Below are 20,013 nucleotides of genomic sequence, written 5' to 3'. Positions count from 1 at the left end.
GGGGGGCCGCACAGCCCTCCATGTGCTCGCCAGAGGTAGCCTGACTGCCATTAGGTACCGAGATGATATCCTCAGACCCCTTGTGAGACCATATGCTGGTGCGGTTGGCCCTGGGTTCCTCCTAATGCAAGAAAATGCTAGACCTCATGTGGCTGGAGAGTCAGCAGTTCCTGCAAGAGGAAGGCATTGATGCTATGGACTGGCCCGCCTGTTCCCCAGACCTGAATCCAATTGAGCACATCTGGGACATCATGTCTCGCTCCATCCATCAACGCCACGTTGCACCACAGACTGTCCAGGAGTTGGCGGATGCTTTAGTCCAGGTCTGGGAGGAGATCCCTCAGGAGACCATCCGCCACCTCATCAGGAGCATGCCGAGGCATTGTAAAGAGGTCATACAGGCACGTGGAGGCCATACACACTAATGAGCCTCCTTTTGACTTGTTTTAAGGACATTACATCAAAGTTGGATCAGCCTGTAGTGTGGTTTTCCACTTTAATTTTGAGTGTGACTCCAAATCCAGACCTCCATGGTTTGATAAATTTGATATCCATTGATCATTTTTGTGTGATTTTGTTGTCAGCACATTCAACTATGTAAAGAAAAAAGTATTTAATAAGAATATTTCATTAATTCAGATCTACGATGTGTTATTTTAGTGTTCCCTTTATTTTTTTGAGCCGTGTATATAGATGTGTATATATCATCTCAGCAAAAAAATAAATGTTAAGTTGACAGTGAGAGGACATGTGTAAATATTTGTATGAACATAACAAGATTCAACAACAGACATAAACCGAACAACTTCTACAGACATGTGACTAACAGAAATGGAATAATGTGTCTCTGAACAAAGGGGGGTTCAAAATCAAAAAGTAACAGTATCTGGTGTGGCAACCAGCTGCATTAAGTACTGCAGTGCATCTCCTCCTCATGGACTGTACCAGATTTGTCACTCTTCTACCAAGGCATCTGCAAGTTTCCGGACATTTCTGGGGGGAATGGCCCTAGCCCTCACCCCTGATCCAACAGGTCCCAGACGTGTTCAATGAGATTGAGATCCGACCTCTTCGCTGGCCATGGCAGAACACTGACATTCCTGTCTTGCAGGAAATCATGCACAGAACGAGCAGTATGGCTGGTGGCGAATCCGACCATCAACCCTGGTGAGACAAAACAGCGACTCGTCAGTGAAGAGCAGTGACGGTGGCTTTGTGCCCATAGGCGACGTTGTTGCCGGTGATGTCTGGTGAGAACCTGCCTTACAACAGGCCTACAAGCCCTCAGTCCAGCCTCTCTCAGCCAATTGCGGACAGTTTGAGCACTGATGGAGGGATTCTGGGCTAACTCGGGCAGTTGTTGTTGCCATCCTGTACCTGTCCTGCAGGTGTGATGTTAGGATGTACCAATCCTGCGCAGGTGTTGTTACACGTGGTCTCCGCCACTGCGAGAACAATCAGCTGTCCGTCCTGTCTCCCTGTAGTGCTGTCTTAGGCGTCTCACAGTACGGACATTGCAATGGCCACATCTGCAGTCCTCATGCCTCTTTGCAGCATGCCTAAGGCACAGTCGCAGATGAGCAGGGACCCTGGGCATCTTTCTTTTTGTGTTTTTCAGAGTCAGTAGAAAGACCTCTTAGTATCCTAAGTTTTCATAACTGTGACCTAAATTGCCTACCGTCTGTAAGCTGTTAGTGTCTTAACAACCGTTACACAGGTGCATGCTCATTAATTGTTTGTTTCATTGAACAAGCATGGAAAACAGTGTTTAAACCCTTTTATGTTAAGATCTGTGAAGTTATTTGGATTTTTACAAAGTTTAACTTTGAAAGACAGGATCCTGAAAAAGGGACAAGGGATAAATCTCTGCCAAGAAAACAGGGTAGACCTCCCTATTTGTCAACACTTAACTTTGCGGGAACATCAGCTAAACTGAGCAAACATTATTTACTTAGGTTTCCGTGATTTTGTTATCTGGCATTTGATTCGACCACCATGGCTTCTATATACACTGCAGTTGCGCCATGTGATGGATACTGTACAGCGCATACGCAACTCTAGGAAGACATACTTATTTTTCCATTCTTGACTTTTAGGGGCAGTTTCGCCGACACAGATTAAGCATAGTTCTGCCTAAAAGTGCTTTCAATGGAGATTGTTCTTTGCTAATGCTTTAGTCCAGGACTAGGCTTAATCTGCATCTAGGAAACCAACCCTGAATCCATGTACTGATGTTGACCAGGGAAACCAGGTGGTGTGCAACTCTCTGGCCAATTATACATCAATACATCAGTGAGTGGGAGGATAAAACAGACACTGAAGCCCTGGAGATTTACTCCTCTGCTCTTCACCAATGACACCGATTAAGCAGCACATCCGGTAGACAGTCAAATTTCAACATGGCCGTCTTACCATCTGCGACCATCTTGTCCAGTTCTGGGCTCAGGATGACATCCAGAGGCTCCTCCTGTAGAGCCCTGGGCCCCCGGCCTGCAGAGCCCTGACAGGACCCAATGGGATCATCAGAGATGGGGGCCATGTCCAGACCAGCTAGGGGATGGCAGAAAAGGTCAAAAGGATGGTGAGGGGAGGGTGGTCACACAGGCGCACACACCCACACAGTCCACTTTTAATGTTAAAAATCAACACACTAGCACCCACCCCCCCACCAATCGACCAACCCCCCTAAAAACTGGAAGCTGTCACACCAAAGAGTAAATCAGAGTTGACTGGCAATTTATTTTAGAACTGTGTCTGAGTGCTGGGTATTGGAGGAAGAAATAAAAAGAGAAAGAGAGAGAGAAAGCGAGGAGAAAGAGGAAGAGAGGAGAAGGAGAGAGAGCTGATCATTCATGTCATGGTTGTAAAATAAGCTCTCCATGCATTTTCTTCCCCTAACAACATTTTCCAAGAATAGCAATAAACTAATTTGTGTTGCCTGCTCGACAGAGTGGAAAGAGGGGGGGGGGGGGGGGGGGGGTCCTTAAAAAATAGTCACACTACTTTCATCATCGTTCCGATCCTGCCCACATTCGAATAAATGAGGGCTTAATCAATGAAAAAAGTTATGGAAGATTGCAATGATTAATCATCATAACCACTGTCTAACATCAGAGGGGGTCGGAGGTTCATGCACATTTTACTGTGGCGCACACTCGACTAGTTTGCCATGTTGTTTTTTTGTCAGAAGAAGCTACTTTTCGTGTGACCTTAAATTAACTGGATATAAGGGAAGAGATGCATTGAGACCACAGATACTGCATATGGCCTGAAAGGAAAGAATAAAGGCTAAAGTCACTTATTGTTTTTATAAAACTAGTCATCTGCTTCAGGACATTCAGGCATTCTCGTAAGACACAGTTTGTTCTTAAATAATCTCTCAGAAAAATAGAAAATGAAAATCACTATACAACACTGCAAACCTGGATAGATAAAATATGTCTTTCTTTGTTTCACAGACTCAAGGCGACAGAGAAAAAAGGAAAGCTTGCCGGCTCAATAAATAAAATACTCATTGCTACTCATTGGTAACTGCTCCATGGAATGCAAGAACTGTGAGACATTCAGTTCAAACTTTGTTACATTGTATGACTAGAGGAAGCTCCCTTTTTAACCCACACAACTTAAACTCAGCTGTGGTGAAAAGGTAGTAAACACTAAAACATATCAAATGAAACCAACTGAATTACATAAAAGCAACATTTGTGAGATTTTTTATTTTTTTTTAATGGGCACCTCTAATAATTGTTTCGCCCAATACCACTGAACAGTCCATAGACATGCAGATTGGTGCGTGGTTAGTAACACCGCAGTAGTTAGTCAAAGAGACTGGACAGTGCTACAGCGTGAGAAAGGAGTGGGGTGCACAGACCACAGATCAAGAGAGAAGGAAGGATATGCAAATGCAGTGAGCAGGCCCAGAGTGGGAGAAGTGTCGGGAGGGGGCAGCTCTACTCCTAAGAGGCCAGATGGGCCCGAGGACTTCTCTTACCAAAAGGAGAAGGAGGGCTGTCGACCTGGAAAGGGCATAAATCAAGACCTACAGGAACCCAAAACCAGATTATTATAAACTGAGGGGGAGAAAAGCAGGTGTAATAAAATGCTAATGCTATCGATACTACTTGAAGCAGCTCAATGTGATGCCACACCATCTCGTCATAGTTGTGACATAATATCAACAACCATAACACGTCCTAGCACAGACCTGGGTTTGAATATTATTGGTTCTCTTTCAAATATGCAGGCATCAAGACAGGCCTTTCAAGTAAACTGTTCGAAAGCAAAAATAATGCACACAGACAGAAGGGTTGGCCAGAGTAGACACTGCAAACCAAGAGTATTATTCAATGTGCAATACAATACAAGTGAAGGAAAATGCCAAATCATAAGTAAAGATGCAACAGAGAAATTCCATAGGTTTTTGTGTATGGCGTTGACCTTGCTAGTGACAGGAAGAGTGGGTATTTGAGTGGGCAGAGGAGACAGGAAGTGGAGGCTGCCATTTTGGAGGAGGGGAGGGGTCTACCTGAGTCGTTCCCCTGCTTCACCAGATCATCCGACAGCATTCCCAGGAGATCTGCATCCGTGCTCAGGACTTCCGGAAGGTCCACTAAGGGATCCTCGGAATTGGCTGGAGAAGGAGATGATATACATACCCCATAATGACAAAGCGAAAACAGGGTTTTAGAATTTTTTGCAAACGTATTAAAAATAAAAACATAAATACCTTATTAACAAAAGTATTCAGACCCTTTGCTATAAGACTAGAAAATGAGCTAAGGTGCATCCTGTTTCCATTGATTATCCTTGAGATGTTTCTACAACTTCATTGAAGTCCACCTGTGGTGAATTTAATTGTTGTGACATGATTTGGAAAGGCAGTGCATATCAGAGCAAAAATCAAGCCATGAGGTCAAAGGAATTGTCTGTCGAGCTTTGAGATAGGATTGTGTCGAGGCACAGATCTGAGGAAGGGTACCAAAACATTTCTGTAGCATTGAAAGTCTCCAAGAACACTGTGGCCTCCAAGCTCTTCCTAGAGCTTGGCGCCCAGCCAAACTGAGCAATCGGGGGAGGAGGGCCTTGGTCAGGGAGGCTACCAAGAACACGATGGTCACTCTGACAGAGCTCCAGAGTTCCTCTGTGGAGATGGGAGAACCTTCTAGAAGGACAACCATGTCTGCAGCACTCCACCAATCAGGCCTTTATGGTAGAGTGGCCAGACGGATGTCCCTCAGTAAAAGGCACAAGACAGGCACCTAAATGACTCTCAAACCATGAGAAACAAGATTCTCTGGTCTGATGAAACCAAGATCGAACTCTTTGGTTTGAATGCCAAGTGTCACGTTTGGAGTAAACCTGGCGCGATCCCTATTGTGAAGCATGGTGGTGGGAGAATCATGCTGTGGGGATGTTTTCAGCAGCAGGGACTGGGAGACTAGCCAGGATTGAGGGAAAGATGAACAGAGTAAAGTACAGAGAGATCCTTGATGAAAACCTGCTCCACAGTGCTCAGGACCTCAGTCTGGGGTGAAGGTTCACCTTCCAACAGGACAACGACCCTAAGCATAGAGCCAAGACAACGCAGGAGTGGCTTCGGGACAAGTCTCTGAAAGTCCTTGAGTGGTCCAGCCAGAGTCAGGACTTGAACACAATAGAACATATCTGGAGAGACTTGAAAATAGCTGTGCAGAGTTTGAGAGGATCTACAGAGAAGAATGGGAGAAATTACATGTGTGCAAAGGTGGTTGTAATCGCTGCCAAAGGTGCTTCAACAAAGTACTGAGTAAAGGATCTGAATACTTCTGTAAATGTGATTTTTTAAATTTGTTATACATTTGTACAAATTAAACAGTTTCTTTGTCATTATGGGGTATAGATTGATGAGAAAAAAAAAACAATTATATCAATTTTGGAATAAGTCAAGGGGTCTGAATACTTTCCAAATGCACTGTATATAGGCATACAGTATATGGTTTCCTAAATATCTAAGAGAACTAACACTGTCCAAGGACCATATTCAAACTAAAAGCTGGTGAATGTCTTCAAAACAAGCAAATCCTCAGAGTGATTAGTGTGCTTCCCTCTGCAACAAATAGCCTCGTGGTTAGAGCATTGGACTAGTAACCAGAAGATTGCGAGATCGAATCCCCGACCTGACAAGGTAAAAATCTGTCGTTCTGCCCCTGAACAAGGCAGTTAACCCACAGTTCCTAGGCCGTCATTGAAAATAAGAATTTGTTCTTAACTGACTTGCCTAGTTAAATAAAAGTTAAATAAAAATGGACGAGTGGGAGGGAAAATTGCGTTCTGAAGGATACTAGAGCAGGGGTCTTCAACGTTTTCAGGCATGAGAGCTACTTTTAAAACATGTCGCAAGCTCCTCATCTTTGTATAGCTTTCAAATAGGCACATTCTACTTCTACCTGCAACTCTTCCCCGGGTCCTTGGTGTCAATATAATGGTTAATAAACAGTATTTTGGCATGACAGGGCCCATAACATTTTATTCTGTATTGACAAAGAAACCGATTTGAAGACAACAGGTAATGACATCACTGTGCACCAATGATATGACCACTGTTTCGTTGATTGACTGAATTTTAACCCAATGACCACTGATCGTCTTAAAATCTAGCTGGGTAGATAGCCAATGAGTATGTAATATGTAATGGTTATTTGTTGGAAGACCAACCCATGTAGTAAACTCCGACGTAAAGAGAGCCATTCGCTATTGAAGTTTTATACCGGAAGGAGCAATGCATATTACGCACAGCATTGTTTTGGTAAACGCACAGATTCAGCTGTTTATATATCAATCAGTATGGCGACTAAGTTAGGGAAAGCTAAATCTAAGTCTAGATATACAGATGTACACACAATTTTAGAATAAATTGATCGGGAAAGTAAGACAGAGATTGTTGTAGGACGATTCATTTAGCGATTCCCAAGTGGAGGAATATATAAACGGAGAGGACATCGTTTTGGACTGGTAAGTTCTTCTCATGCTAATGTCCTATGCGTGTTCCCAGTAGGCAACTGCAGCACTTTTCATAGCGTGTTGGAGTAGAGTGTAAATGACTGTATATGTGGAAAAGATGACTTAAGATGAGCAGACAGGATTGAAGATTGATGGGGGATGGTGGAATAAACTTGATGGGGGATGGTGGAATAAACTTGATGGGGGATGGTGGAATAAACTTGATGGGGGATGGTGGAATAAACTTGATGGTGGATGAAACCATGTGAATTTACAACTTTTGACAACAAAAAACTTGGTGAAAAACTTAAGGGAAATAGTACTGTTCATCTAGAGGAGGAGGGGGACCCAAACTAATACAAGGCCACTTTTTTTTTACATTCTGGGTTTGTTAGAAAGATGGCATTGAGACTGGGTTGATTGAGAGTCCATTGTGTATAAAAGAGAAAGCAAAAAAACATATTGGAGAAACACATTTTCTCTGCATGTAGAATAAAATTAACTTTTAGAAGAGGAGAGTCAACATGACAGCTCACCTCTGAGGAAGAACCTCTGTGTGTGTGTGAGAATGCGTCGGTGTGTGTGTGTAAGACAGGGAAAGTGACAGCTCGAGAAAGTGTGCAAGAGAGATGTGAACATACACAGTCCTCCTCCTTTTCTGGAGATGGGTATGGTAGTCGAGGTAGCGCTGAGCAGCGGGTCTGAGGAGGGGTCCAGAAAGCTGGCGTTGACGCTGCGGGGTTTGGTCTCTGCATGGGCCCCTGAGATCTCCTCACAGAGCCCTGTGGTCACCAGGCCCGCCTGCCTGCTCTGCTTGCTCTTGTCCAGCAGCTCCTTTCCAAAGAAAGCCTCCTGGTAACAAAACACACAGTCAATGAGAAAGTGACCATGAGATACAGAGAACACATTCAGTAACACAACACACATCATTCACGCCCAAAATACATGACATGAAGCAAGTTTGTCTCTTTGGCTATGGCAGCAAAGGCAGCCTAATTCTTCTCTTTTGCAATTAATTGGTCTTTGGACAAATCAGATCAAATCTTCTGCCAATAATTGGGCAATTTATGAGAATTGGGATGCCAGTATAAACGCAGCCCTGGAGACAGAAGGTGGAATCCAGTTATGAATTCTAGATTTGAATGGAAATTAATAAGGGTTCAGTTCATAGTAATTCAACTCAAATACAGTATTTGAAAATACAATGCATACTGAACATTAATTAAGTAAAGCTACTAATAAACCAAAGGCTTATCAGGCTACGCTACTGCTAACCCAATAATTAATTGAATGGGTCTCCAGGCCCAGATTCCAGTGTGTTTTGTGTTTGTATTTTTTTTCTTCTCAGTGTTGCAGCACTCTATAGGCCCTAGTGTTATCCAGACACACACAGAAATAGTGAGGTGTGTATACAGTTGAAGTCGGAAGTTTAACCAAGGCAAGGTGACCGGAAACATGACTGAATACAAACAGTAGAGAGACAACGTAGAGTCACAATTCAACGGCTCAGACAAGAGGTATGTGGCAGGGTCTACAGTCAATCACGGATTACAAAAAGAAAACCAGCCCTGTCACGGACCAGGCAGACTAAATAACTTTTTTTACCGCTTTGAGGACAATATAGTGCCACTGACACGTCCCGCAAACAAAACCTGAGGACTCTCCTTCACTGCAGCCGACGTGAGTAAAACATTTAAACGTGTTAACCCTCGCAAGGCTGCAGGCCAAGACGGCATCCCCAGCCGCGCCCTCAGAGCATGCGCAGACCAGCTGGCTGGTGTGTTTACAGACATATTCAATCAATCCTTATCCCAGTCTGCTGTTCCCACATGCTTCAAGAGGGCCACCATTGTCCCTGTTCCCAAGAAAGCTAAGGTAACTGAGCTAGCACTCACTTCCATCATCATGAAGTGCTTTGAGAGACTAGTCAAGGACCATATCACCTCCACCCTACCTGGCACCCTAGAGCCACTCCAATTTGCTTACCGCCCAAATAGGTCCACAGACGACGCAATCTCAACCACACTGCACACTGCCCTAACCCATTTGGACAAGAGGAATACCTATGTGAGAATGCTGTTCATCGACGACAGCTCAGCATTTAACACGATAGTACCCTCCAAACTCGTCATCAAGCTCCAGACCCTGGGTCTCGACCCCGCCCTGTGCAACTGGGTACTGGACTTCCTGACGGGCCACCCCAGGTGGTGAGGGTAGGTAACAACATCTCCACCCCGCTGATCCTCAACACTGGGGCCCCACAAGGGTGAATTCTGAGCCCTCTCCTGTACTTCGTGTTCACCCACGACTGCGTGGCCATGCACGCCTCCAACTCAAATCATCAAGTTTGTGGACGACACTACAGTGGTAGGCTTGATTATCAACAACGACGAGATGGCCTACCTTGAGGAGGTGAGGGCCCTCGGAGTGTGGTGTCAGGAAAATAACCTCACACTCAACGTGAACAAAACGAGATGATTGTGGACTTCAGGAAACAGCAGAGGGAGCACCCCCCTATCCACATCGATAGAACAGTAGTGGAGAGGGTAGTAAGTTAAGTTCCTCGGCATACACATCACAAACAAACTGAATTGGTCCACCCACACAGACAGCGTCGTGAAGAAGGCGAAGCAGCGCCTCTTCAACCTCAGGAGGCTGAAGAAATTCGGCTTGTCACCAAAAGCACTCACAAACTTCTACAGATGCACAATCGAGAGCATCCTGTCGGGCTCTATCACCGCCTGGTACGGCAACTGCTCCGCCCACAACCGTAAGGCTCTCCAGAGGGTAGTGAGGTCTGCACAACGCATCACCGGGGGCAAACTACCAGCCCTCCAGGACACCTACACCACCCGATGTCACAGGAAGGCCATCAAAATCATCAAGGACAACAACCACCCGAGCCACTGCCAGTTCACCCCGCTATCATCCAGAAGGCGAGGTCAGTACAGGTGCATCAAAGCAGGGACCGAGAGACTGAAAAACAGCTTCTATCTCAAGGCCATCAGATTGTTAAACAGCCACCACTAACATTGAGTGGCTGCTGCCAACACACTGACTCAACTCCAGCCACTTTAATAATGGGAATGGATGGAAATTGATGTAAAATATATCACTAGCCACTTTAAACAATGCTACTTGATATGTTTACATACTCAACATTTCTCATCTCATATGTATATACTGTACTCTATATCATCTACTGCATCTTTATGTAATACATGTATCACTAGCCACTTTAAACTATGCCACTTTGTTTACATACACTACATTACTCATCATTGGGGCGGCAGGGTAGCCTAGTGGTTAGAGCGTTGGACTAGTAACCGGAAGGTTGCAAGTTCAAATCCCCGAGCTGTCGTTCTGCCCCTGAACAGGCAGTCATTGAAAATAAGAATTTGTTCTTAACTGACTAGCCTAGTTAAATAAAGGTTAAAAAAAAATGTATATACTGTACTCGATACTATCTACTGCATCTTGCCTATGCCGTTCTGTACCATCACTCATTCATATATCTTTATGTACATATTCTTTATCCCTTTACACTTGTGTGTATAAGGTAGTAGTTTTGGAATTGTTAGGTTAGATTACTCATTGGTTATTACTGCATTGTCGGAACTAGAAGCAAAAGCATTTCGCTACACTCGCATTAACATCTGCTAACATCTGCTAACCATGTATGTGACCATGTATGTGACAAATAAATTTGATTTGAAGTTTACATACACCTTAGCCAAATGGATTTAAACTCAGTATTTCACAATCCTTGACATTTAATCCTAGTAAAAATTCCCTGTCTTAGGTCAGTTAGGATCAACACTTTATTTTAAGAATGTGAAATATATATACCTTGACTCCAATACCTTGACTTTGTCAATACCTTGATGTCTTGAATATGTCTTGAATATGTCCACAATTTTCCTCCCTCATGATGGCATCTATTTTGTGAAGTGCACGAGTCCCTCCTACAGCAAAGCAACCCCCTAACATGATGCTGCCACCCCAGTGCTTCACGGTTGGGATGTTTTTCTTCGGCTTGCAAGCCTCCCCATTTTTACACCAAACATAACAATGGTCATTATTGCCAAACCGTTATATTTTTTGCTTCATCAGTTGCAAACTGTAGTCTGGCTTTTTTATGGCGGTTTTGGAGCAGTGGCTTCTTCCTTACTGAGCGGCCTTTCAGGCTATGTCGATATAGGACCCGTTTTACTGTGGATATAGATACTTTTGTACCGGTTTCCTCCAGCATCTTCACAAGGTCCTTTGCTGTTGTTCTGGGATTGATTTGCACTTTTCGCACCAATGTACGTTCATCTCTAGGAGACAGAGCGCTTCTCTTTCCTGAGCGGTATGACAGCTGCGTGGTCCCATGGTGTTTATACTTGCGTACTATTGTTTGTACAGATGAACGTGGTACCTTCAGGCATTTGGAAATTGCTAATTTTTTTCTGAGGTCTGATTTCTTTAGAGTTTCCCATAATGTCAAGAAGAGGCACTGAGTTTGAAGGTAGGCCTTGAAATACATCTACCGGGTACACCTCCAATTGACACAAATTATGTAAATTAGCCTATCAGAAGCTCCTAAAGCCATGACATAATTTTCTGGAATTTTCCAAGTTGTTTAAAGGTCCAGTCAACTTAGTGTATGTAAACTTCTGACCCACTGGAATTGTGATACAGTGAATTATAAGTCAAATAATCTGCCTGTAAACAATTGTTGGAAAAATTACTTGTGTCATGCACAAAGTAGGTGTCCTAACCGACTTGCCAAAACTATAGTTTGTTAACAAGAAATTTGTGGAGTGGTTGTAAAACGAGTTTTAATGACTCCAACCTAAGTGTATGTAAACTTCTGACTTCAACTGTATCTAGATTCCTACTGTACAGTGACCAACTGGAATCTAATGTGACATGGCAAGAGCTACATGCATGCATTCTCTAGAGAGAGGCCTGGTTACATAGAAGCTGAGAAACACACAACACCATATAAAGATGCAACCATATAAAGTCAACTCATAGTTCCACAAAAATAGAAAGTTGACTCAAATCACTGATATAGCAACTAGAATCACTGATATAGCAACTCTTCTTGTAAAAACCTAGTGGCTGTACAAATCAATGTCTTGGATAGAATGTGATTCCGATATGAGAATTGCCCTAAACCTGTACAAAGCCATACAATTAAACAGACACAACCTCACAGAAAGCCTGAACTCAGTGGCGACACGTTGTACCGCTGGCTGGGCCGCTACGTGTTTAAGTCACTAGTGCTTCCAACATGTCTAACGGCTCCAAAACTATCAATGTGACTGCTCCCTGCTGTGGTAAAACATTAAAAAGGCTAATGTGCCGGGTATTTAAATAATTGATTAAAGTCGTTCCTCTGGTGAGGAACTTTAAATAAAAATTTTAAGCGCGGCGTACAAGAAAGCCCAAAGTGACAGCTGGTGCGCTTAACGCATGGCTGCTCCCCCGAACCCTGAACATGCCGGGTCTTTTAAAGGTGTGGCGTGGCACAGAGGGGGCAACGTCTCTCTGAGAAGACTTTCGCTTCAGGGATTTTTTTAAATATCATGACAGTAATACATCTGAGAAGGGGGCAACATGCAACTTATGAAGTGCTGGTTGAAATGGGTGGTGAAAGAAAGTTGCTACTGGTAAATGCTTGGTAGATGTCTTATAGAATATGCACTATTCTAATGTGGTACAAGAACATGATTTGGGACAATGACGTATTTGCTAAAATGGTTCATACAGATGTGGGATTTTAAATTTGATCAGTATTATTGCAGCAACATAATCATGCCGCAACAATTTTAAGGTTTAGTCCATAATGTTGCTTGATTGGTAGTTAGGCTACATTAAACTGGCAATACTGTTAATATAACTAACTGTGTGTTAGTGCAAGTTTTCAGTTAATTTATGTAAATCATGAAGCTCATCTGCATTGCAGGAAATTCTCAGCAACAGAAGTGTGATAAAATTAAGATCCTACATCTGTACAAAGACAATCAAGCACCTCAGTGTGATTAGGTGATTTTATGCATACTGTACCGGTGACCTTTTCCTATAAATCGATCAATAAGACAGTGTATGATAACAGAATCAAAATGAACATTTTAGACCAATACTGATATCATTAGTGTACATGTGACTGAAAGTCACCTGCAGGTACGAAGGGAACTCCTCTTCCAGTTTGGTTCTCTTTTTGCGGTATCTTTTCTTGACCTTCTCCAGACATTCAGACACCGGTGGGGTCTCCTCCGCTTGAGTACTCTCCGTCTTGTTCCACCCTGCAACACACAGACAGGAGGTCACAACCTCAAAGTAACAGTCAGGGAAATGCCTTATTACTGGGTTAAGTGTTGGATTTGATAGTCTGCCTGGAGTGTCAGATGGGTGGGACTTGCACTTTAGGGACTATTCCATTTGCTTACCTTCCTCTTTGCACATTGGGTTCTCAGGTAACGATCCTGTTGAGTATTTCCTGGATAGGGATCGCTTGGCTTTCTCTTGTCCCGTCCTGCTTCTCTGGCGGACCATAAACCCTCCAATACCTTGCCGGGAGACAAGTGGGAGGGAGGAGATATATGACAGCAATTTATGTCACCGGGGCCCTAATTATGTTAGACAGATGAGGGTCTTTCAGTCCAATTCCTGGCATTAATCTTAATTACTCAGTGACCTATGAGCACAGAGACTGAGGGGAGATGTGAGTGAGCGAGAGACTTTCACTCTGGTCAATACACAATGACAGAGTGCATGAGTGAGAGACCAAGTCGCTTGGGATAAAATTGTCTGCTAAATGGCATATTATTATATTATATATTAAAATGTGTGAGAGAGCAAACGTAAGAGAGTGAGTGTGTAAGAGTGTTTGGGGAACTTATCTCCTAGCCACTAGACCTGAGAGACAGAGTGTGAGAGAGAAAGAAGGGAGCATTTCGGGTGAGCCTATTTCTGGATAGCTTTGGTACTGAGAGAGAAGCCCCTATGGTCTGGAAGCAGACAAACAGAGCCTTCCAGCCTTCCTTAAGCTGCCGCAGTGCAAGAGAGGGGAGACTTGATGATTTATGTGCAGGGAAAAGAGAGGAAACAGCCGTTTGAATTCAGAGTTGCCAGGATACCGCCCCCTTATGAGAAGTACAACTCAGAGCATTCAATGGATAACCAACTCTCGTCATCTGTGCTAAATAAGAACACCAAGATATGAGATGCTATTACCACCAGTAAGGCACCATACACTAGACTTAAAATAGCCAAAATACAAAACATACAACATCATGTAGCCTAGCGGTTAAGAGCGATGGGCCAGTAACCAAAAGGTTGCTGGTTCAAACCCCCGAGATTACTAGATGAAAAATCTGTCGATGTGCCCTTGAGCAAGGCACATAACCCTAATTGCTCCTGTAAGTCGCTCTGGATAAGAGTATCTGCTAAATTACTAAAACTTACATTTTAACACCATTGAAAAACTACTTTAATCTTGCAATGAACAACTTCATTAAACATTATTTAAGACAATTATCATATGAAAGAGGTTCACAATCAAGTAATAGCGCCACAGTATACCCCATAATAATAGCTTTGTAATCCACCTTAAATGACGCAGTAAACATACATTATTTGTGTGATACTGGTATGTTATTTGTGAGAATGTCTGCAGCCACTTGCCTCTGTTCACTAGAGCAGGGTGGAAATAAAATGTCTCCACTGTGACAGTTCATAACAAGTGACCTGGCAAACAGGAGAGACACACCCCTTCTCCATCTCTCCCCACCAATTCTCCTTCACTCCCGCCCTGTCAAACCCAGCTACTTGACATGGATGAGAGCTTGTGGCTCTCTGGCATAGACATTTGCATACTGTACACACATTCATGCATGCTTACACACACACCGCATTTTAACAGACAGCCCAATTCTGATATTTGTTCCCACTAATTGGTCTTTTGACTGATGTGAGGAGATCTGATTTGATTGGTAAAAAGACTTGGGAATGTGCACAAACTTCCGACTTCAACTGTATATACAGTGCCTTGCGAAAGTATTCGGCCCCCTTGAACTTTGCGACCTTTTTCCACATTTCAGGCTTCAAACAAAGATATAAAACTGTATTTTTTTGTTAAGAATCAACAACAAGTGGGACACAATCATGAAGTGGAACGACATTTATTGGATATTTCAAACTTTTTTAACAAATCAAAAACTGAAAAATTGGGCGTGCAAAATTATTCACCCCCCTTAAGTTAATACTTTGTAGCGCCACCTTTTGCTGCGATTACAGCTGTAAGTCGCTTGGGGTATGTCTCTATCAGTTTTGCACATCGAGAGACTGAAATGTTTTCCCCATTCCTCCTTGCAAAACAGCTCGAGCTCAGTGAGGTTGGATGGAGAGCATTTGTGAACAGCAGTTTTAAGTTCTTTCCACAGATTCTCGATTGGATTCAGGTCTGGACTTTGACTTGGCCATTCTAACACCTGGATATGTTTATTTTTGAACCATTCCATTGTAGATTTTGCTTTATGTTTTGGATCATTGTCTTGTTGGAAGACAAATCTCCGTCCCAGTCTCAGTTCTTTTGCAGACTCCATCAGGTTTTCTTCCAGAATGGTCCTGTATTTGGCTCCATCCATCTTCCCATCAATTTTAACCATCTTCCCTGTCCCTGCTGAAGAAAAGCAGGCCCAAACCATGATGCTGCCACCACCATGTTTGACAGTGGGGATGGTGTGTTCAGCTGTGTTGCTTTTACGCCAAACATAACATTTTGCATTGTTGCCAAAAAGTTCAATTTTGGTTTCATCTGACCAGAGCACCTTCTTCCACATGTTTGGTGTCTCTCCCAGGTGGCTTGTGGCAAACTTTAAACAACACTTTTTATGGATATCTTTAAGAAATGGCTTTCTTCTTGCCACTCTTCCATAAAGGCCAGATTTGTGCAATATACGACTGATTAATTGTTGTCCTATGGACAGAGTCTCCCACCTCAGCTGTAGATCTCTGCAGTTCATCCAGAGTGATCATGGGCCTCTTGGCTGCATCTCTGATCAGTCTTCTCCTTGTATGAGCTGAAAGTTTAGAGGGACGGCCAGGTCTTGGTAGATTTGCAGTGGTCTGATACTCCTTCCATCCATTTCAATATTATCGCTTGCACAGTGCTCCTTGGGATGTTTAAAGCTTGGGAAATCTTTTTGTATCCAAATACGGCTTTAAACTTCTTCACAACAGTATCTCGGACCTGCCTGGTGTGTTCCTTGTTCTTCATGATGCTCTCTGCGCTTTTAACGGACCTCTGAGACTATCACAGTGCAGGTGCATTTATACGGAGACTTGATTACACACAGGTGGATTGTATTTATCATCATTAGTCATTTAGGTCAACATTGGATCATTCAGAGATCCTCACTGAACTTCTGGAGAGAGTTTGCGGCACTGAAAGTAAAGGGGCTGAATAATTTTGCACGCCCAATTTTTCAGTTTTTGATTTGTTAAAAAAGTTTGAAATATCCAATAAATGTCGTTCCACTTCATGATTGTGTCCCACTTGTTGTTGATTCTTCACAAAAAAATACAGTTTTATATCTTTATGTTTGAAGCCTGAAATGTGGCAAAAGGTCGCAAAGTTCAAGGGGGCCGAATACTTTCGCAAGGCACTGTACACACACACACACACAAAGTTGAAGTCAGAAGTTTACATACACCTTAGCCAAATACATTTACACTCAGTTCTTCACAATTCCTGACATTTAATTCGAGTAAAAAATCCCTGTTTTAGGTCAGTTAGGATCAACACTTTATTTTAAGAATGTAACATGTCAGAAAAATAGTTGAGAGCATGATTTATTTCAGCTTCTATTTCACATTCCCAGAAGGTCAGAAGTTGACACACTCAATTAGTATTTGGTAGTATTGCCTTCAAAGGGTTTTGGCCCATTTCCTCCTGACAGAGCTGGTGTAACTGAGTCAGGTTTGTAGGCCTCCTTGCTCGCACACACTTTTTCAGTTCTGCTCACAGATTTTCTATAGGATTGAGGTCAGGGCTTTGTGATGGCCATTCCAATACCTTGACTTTGTTGTCCTCAAGCTATTTTGCCACAACTTTGGAAGTATGCTTGGGGTCATTGTCCATTTGGAAGACCCATTTGCGACCAAGCTTCAACTGATGTCTTGAGATGTTACTTCAATATATCCACAATTTTCCTCTCTCATGATGGAATCTATTTTGTTAGGTGCACCAGTCCCTCCTGCAGCAAAGCACCCTCACAACATGATACTGCCACCCCAGTGCTTCACGGGTGAGATGGTGTTTTTTTGGCTTGCAAGCCTCCCCCATTTTCCTCCCAACATAACGATGGTCATTATGGCCAAACAGTTCTATTTTTGTTTCATCAGACCAGAGGACATTTCTCCAAAAAGTATGATCTTTGCCCCCATGTGCAGTTGAAAACCATAGTCTGGCTTTTTTATGGAAGTCTTCCTTGCTGAGCGGCCTTTCAGGCTATGTCGATATAGGACTTGTTTTACTATGGATATAGATACTTTTATACCCGTTTCCTTCAGCATCTTCACAAGGTCCATTTCTGTTGTTCTGGGATTGTTTTGCACTTTTCACACCAAAGTACGTTCATCTCTAGGAAACAGAACACTTCTCCTTCCTGAGCTGTATGACGGCTGCGTGGTCCCATGGCGTTTATACTTGCGTACTATTGTTTGTACAGATGAATGTGGTACCTTCAGGTGTATTGGAAATTGCTCCCAAGGATGAACCAGACTTGTGGAGGTCTACAATATTTTTCTGAGGTCTTGGCTGATTTCTTTTGATTTTCCCATGATTTCAAGCAAAAAGGCACTCAGTTTGAAGGTAGGCCTTGAAATACATCCACAGATACACCTCCAATGGACTCAAATGATGTCAATTAGCCTATCAGAAGCTTCTAAAGCCATTACATAATTTTCTGGAATTTTTCAAGCTGTTTAAATGCACAGTCAACTTAGTGTATATGTAAACTTATGACCCACAATTATGATACAGTGATAAGTGAAATAATCTGTCTGCAAACAATTGTTGGAATGTCCGAACCGACTTGCTAAAACTATAGTTTGTTAACAAGAAATTTGTGGAGTGGTTGAAAAACAAGTTTTAATGACTCCAACCTAAGTGTATGTAAACTTCCGACTTCAACTGTATATAGACAGGCAAATGAAAAGGTCATATATAAACACAATTTCCAGGTGTTTTTTTCAGTAGGACATTATTCGATTGAGTATATATATATATGAGTCAATGTTATTTTTCCAGAGGACTCTTTCACATTCAGTGGGAGAGCTTCAAAGGGCCAATTCGCAGTTGAAACAAAGAGGACACCCCACCTCTGTTTTGGTAAAAGAAAACTGAGGGATGGGTCTGGAGAAATCTAACCACTCTCAAATTCATAGACAGATATGGATGTAAGGATTGACCATCCATAATAGAACATTTTTCGTTTTAACAATGTTTTGAGGCTATAGGGTTTTTACAATTACCATGTTTTACTCCAATTACCATGGAGTAAAACAATCTTACATTTTAGATTCTGCTGGGCTGTGTCAGCTCATGAGGCATTTACAAGTTATATTCTTCAAGAATCCATGGGCATACATAACATTTTTAAGTCCAAAAATGCGCGTTTTGCACATTTAAAGTGGAACTGACGGCGTTTTAACTACTTGCAGATAAGAAACAGACAATCATAATATCAGTCAAAAATATCTAATTCCAAGTTTATGCTACAAAACCAACTTCATGAGGTTTTAAAATTATATTTGACTCAACATTCCATGACGTACACTAAAGTACTGTTGCCATCACTAACACAGACAGGCTGCTGCCTACATACAGACTTGAAATCATTGGCCACCATAATAAATGGATCTCTAGTCACTGTAATTATATTGACACATCTTGCATTTCTCATCTTACATGTATATACTGTATTTTCTACCATCATGCCTATGCCGCTCTGTAATTTCTCATATATTTATATATTCCTATTCCATTCCTTAGTTTTGTGTGTATTAGTTAGTTGTTGTGGAAATGTTAGATGACATGTTAGATTTTTCTCCACTGTTGGAACTAGAAGCACAAGTATTTCACTTCACTCGCAATAACTTCTGCTAACCATGTGTATGTGACCAATAACATTTGATTTGACAGAATAGATGGATGCAGTTCAATACATGATTAAAATAATTCACCAATACATTTCTTGATAGTCCATAAAATATTGCTATCAGCTGGCTCGGTACCATTGTTTGCAACCTCCACTCGGGATGCACAGTTTCAATGACTCAATATTTATGGACAAAAACAGACAAACGTTACTAAGGCTATGGTAGCGTATCTATTTATGTAGCAAGCTAAAAACCCAGATAGCTACGCTAGCTAGAGGCTAGGAGGACATTATTTCAATAAAGGAGTGGGTGAGTAACTGACCTCGTATCATTTTTTTGTGTGGCTACACAGCTAGAGATGCATGTGTCATTTGGTTAGCTAGCAAGAAATGTGAATCGCTTTGCTAGCTATCTATGCTGAACGACTGTTATCCAGTTAGCATATCTCGAGTTTGCAAATTCACTCTGGCTAGCAATCTAACCCGATTTCAGAGCACTCGTCTGAGTGTGCCAGAGCGCAGAATAACCGTGCAAGACCCACTGAATATGACCGGTGTCAGTAAATGTAGGCAAAATAAAGTAATAAGTTAGTTGCGAACGCTCTCAATAACATGTAAACAGCCTAATCAGCTCTGCTAGGGCAAGTAAAATGGCCAGTGAGGTGTTCTCTCATTTGTGTCTGGAAGTAGCTGGCAAGCGAGCCAACTTTACCAGTAAGCTTGAGTACTTGGTTGGGACAATGCATGCATTGGCAGGCAAGCTGCAGAAAGACAAGCAGGCTGTTCTCCATTGTTTACCAGTGCAACTTTCACAACTAGCTAAAAAAGTTTGAGAGGGTTTATCTAATGTTCCTTCATTAGATTTGAGCTCATCTTGCTC

At 42.5% G+C, this 20,013-nt stretch overlaps 1 protein-coding gene across 1 annotated transcript in view; it reads right to left on the bottom strand.

Moving 5' to 3' along the window:
* The window catches only part of LOC110490933 (histone-lysine N-methyltransferase 2C), a 228,806-nt gene that overhangs the window by 53,727 nt on the left and 155,066 nt on the right, over positions 1–20,013 (bottom strand). The window contains exons 24-28 of the mRNA XM_036945610.1: positions 13,419–13,538; positions 13,147–13,274; positions 7,620–7,830; positions 4,526–4,630; positions 2,413–2,550 (exon numbers count right to left, since the gene is read on the bottom strand). Coding sequence (XP_036801505.1) covers positions 2,413–2,550; positions 4,526–4,630; positions 7,620–7,830; positions 13,147–13,274; positions 13,419–13,538 — 702 coding nt within the window. The remainder of the gene's footprint in view (positions 1–2,412; positions 2,551–4,525; positions 4,631–7,619; positions 7,831–13,146; positions 13,275–13,418; positions 13,539–20,013) is intronic.

This window comes from Oncorhynchus mykiss, chromosome 15 (genome assembly GCF_013265735.2).
Source record: "Oncorhynchus mykiss isolate Arlee chromosome 15, USDA_OmykA_1.1, whole genome shotgun sequence".
Lineage (NCBI taxonomy): Eukaryota > Metazoa > Chordata > Actinopteri > Salmoniformes > Salmonidae > Oncorhynchus > Oncorhynchus mykiss.
This window is presented reverse-complemented; position numbering and strand designations above follow the sequence as displayed.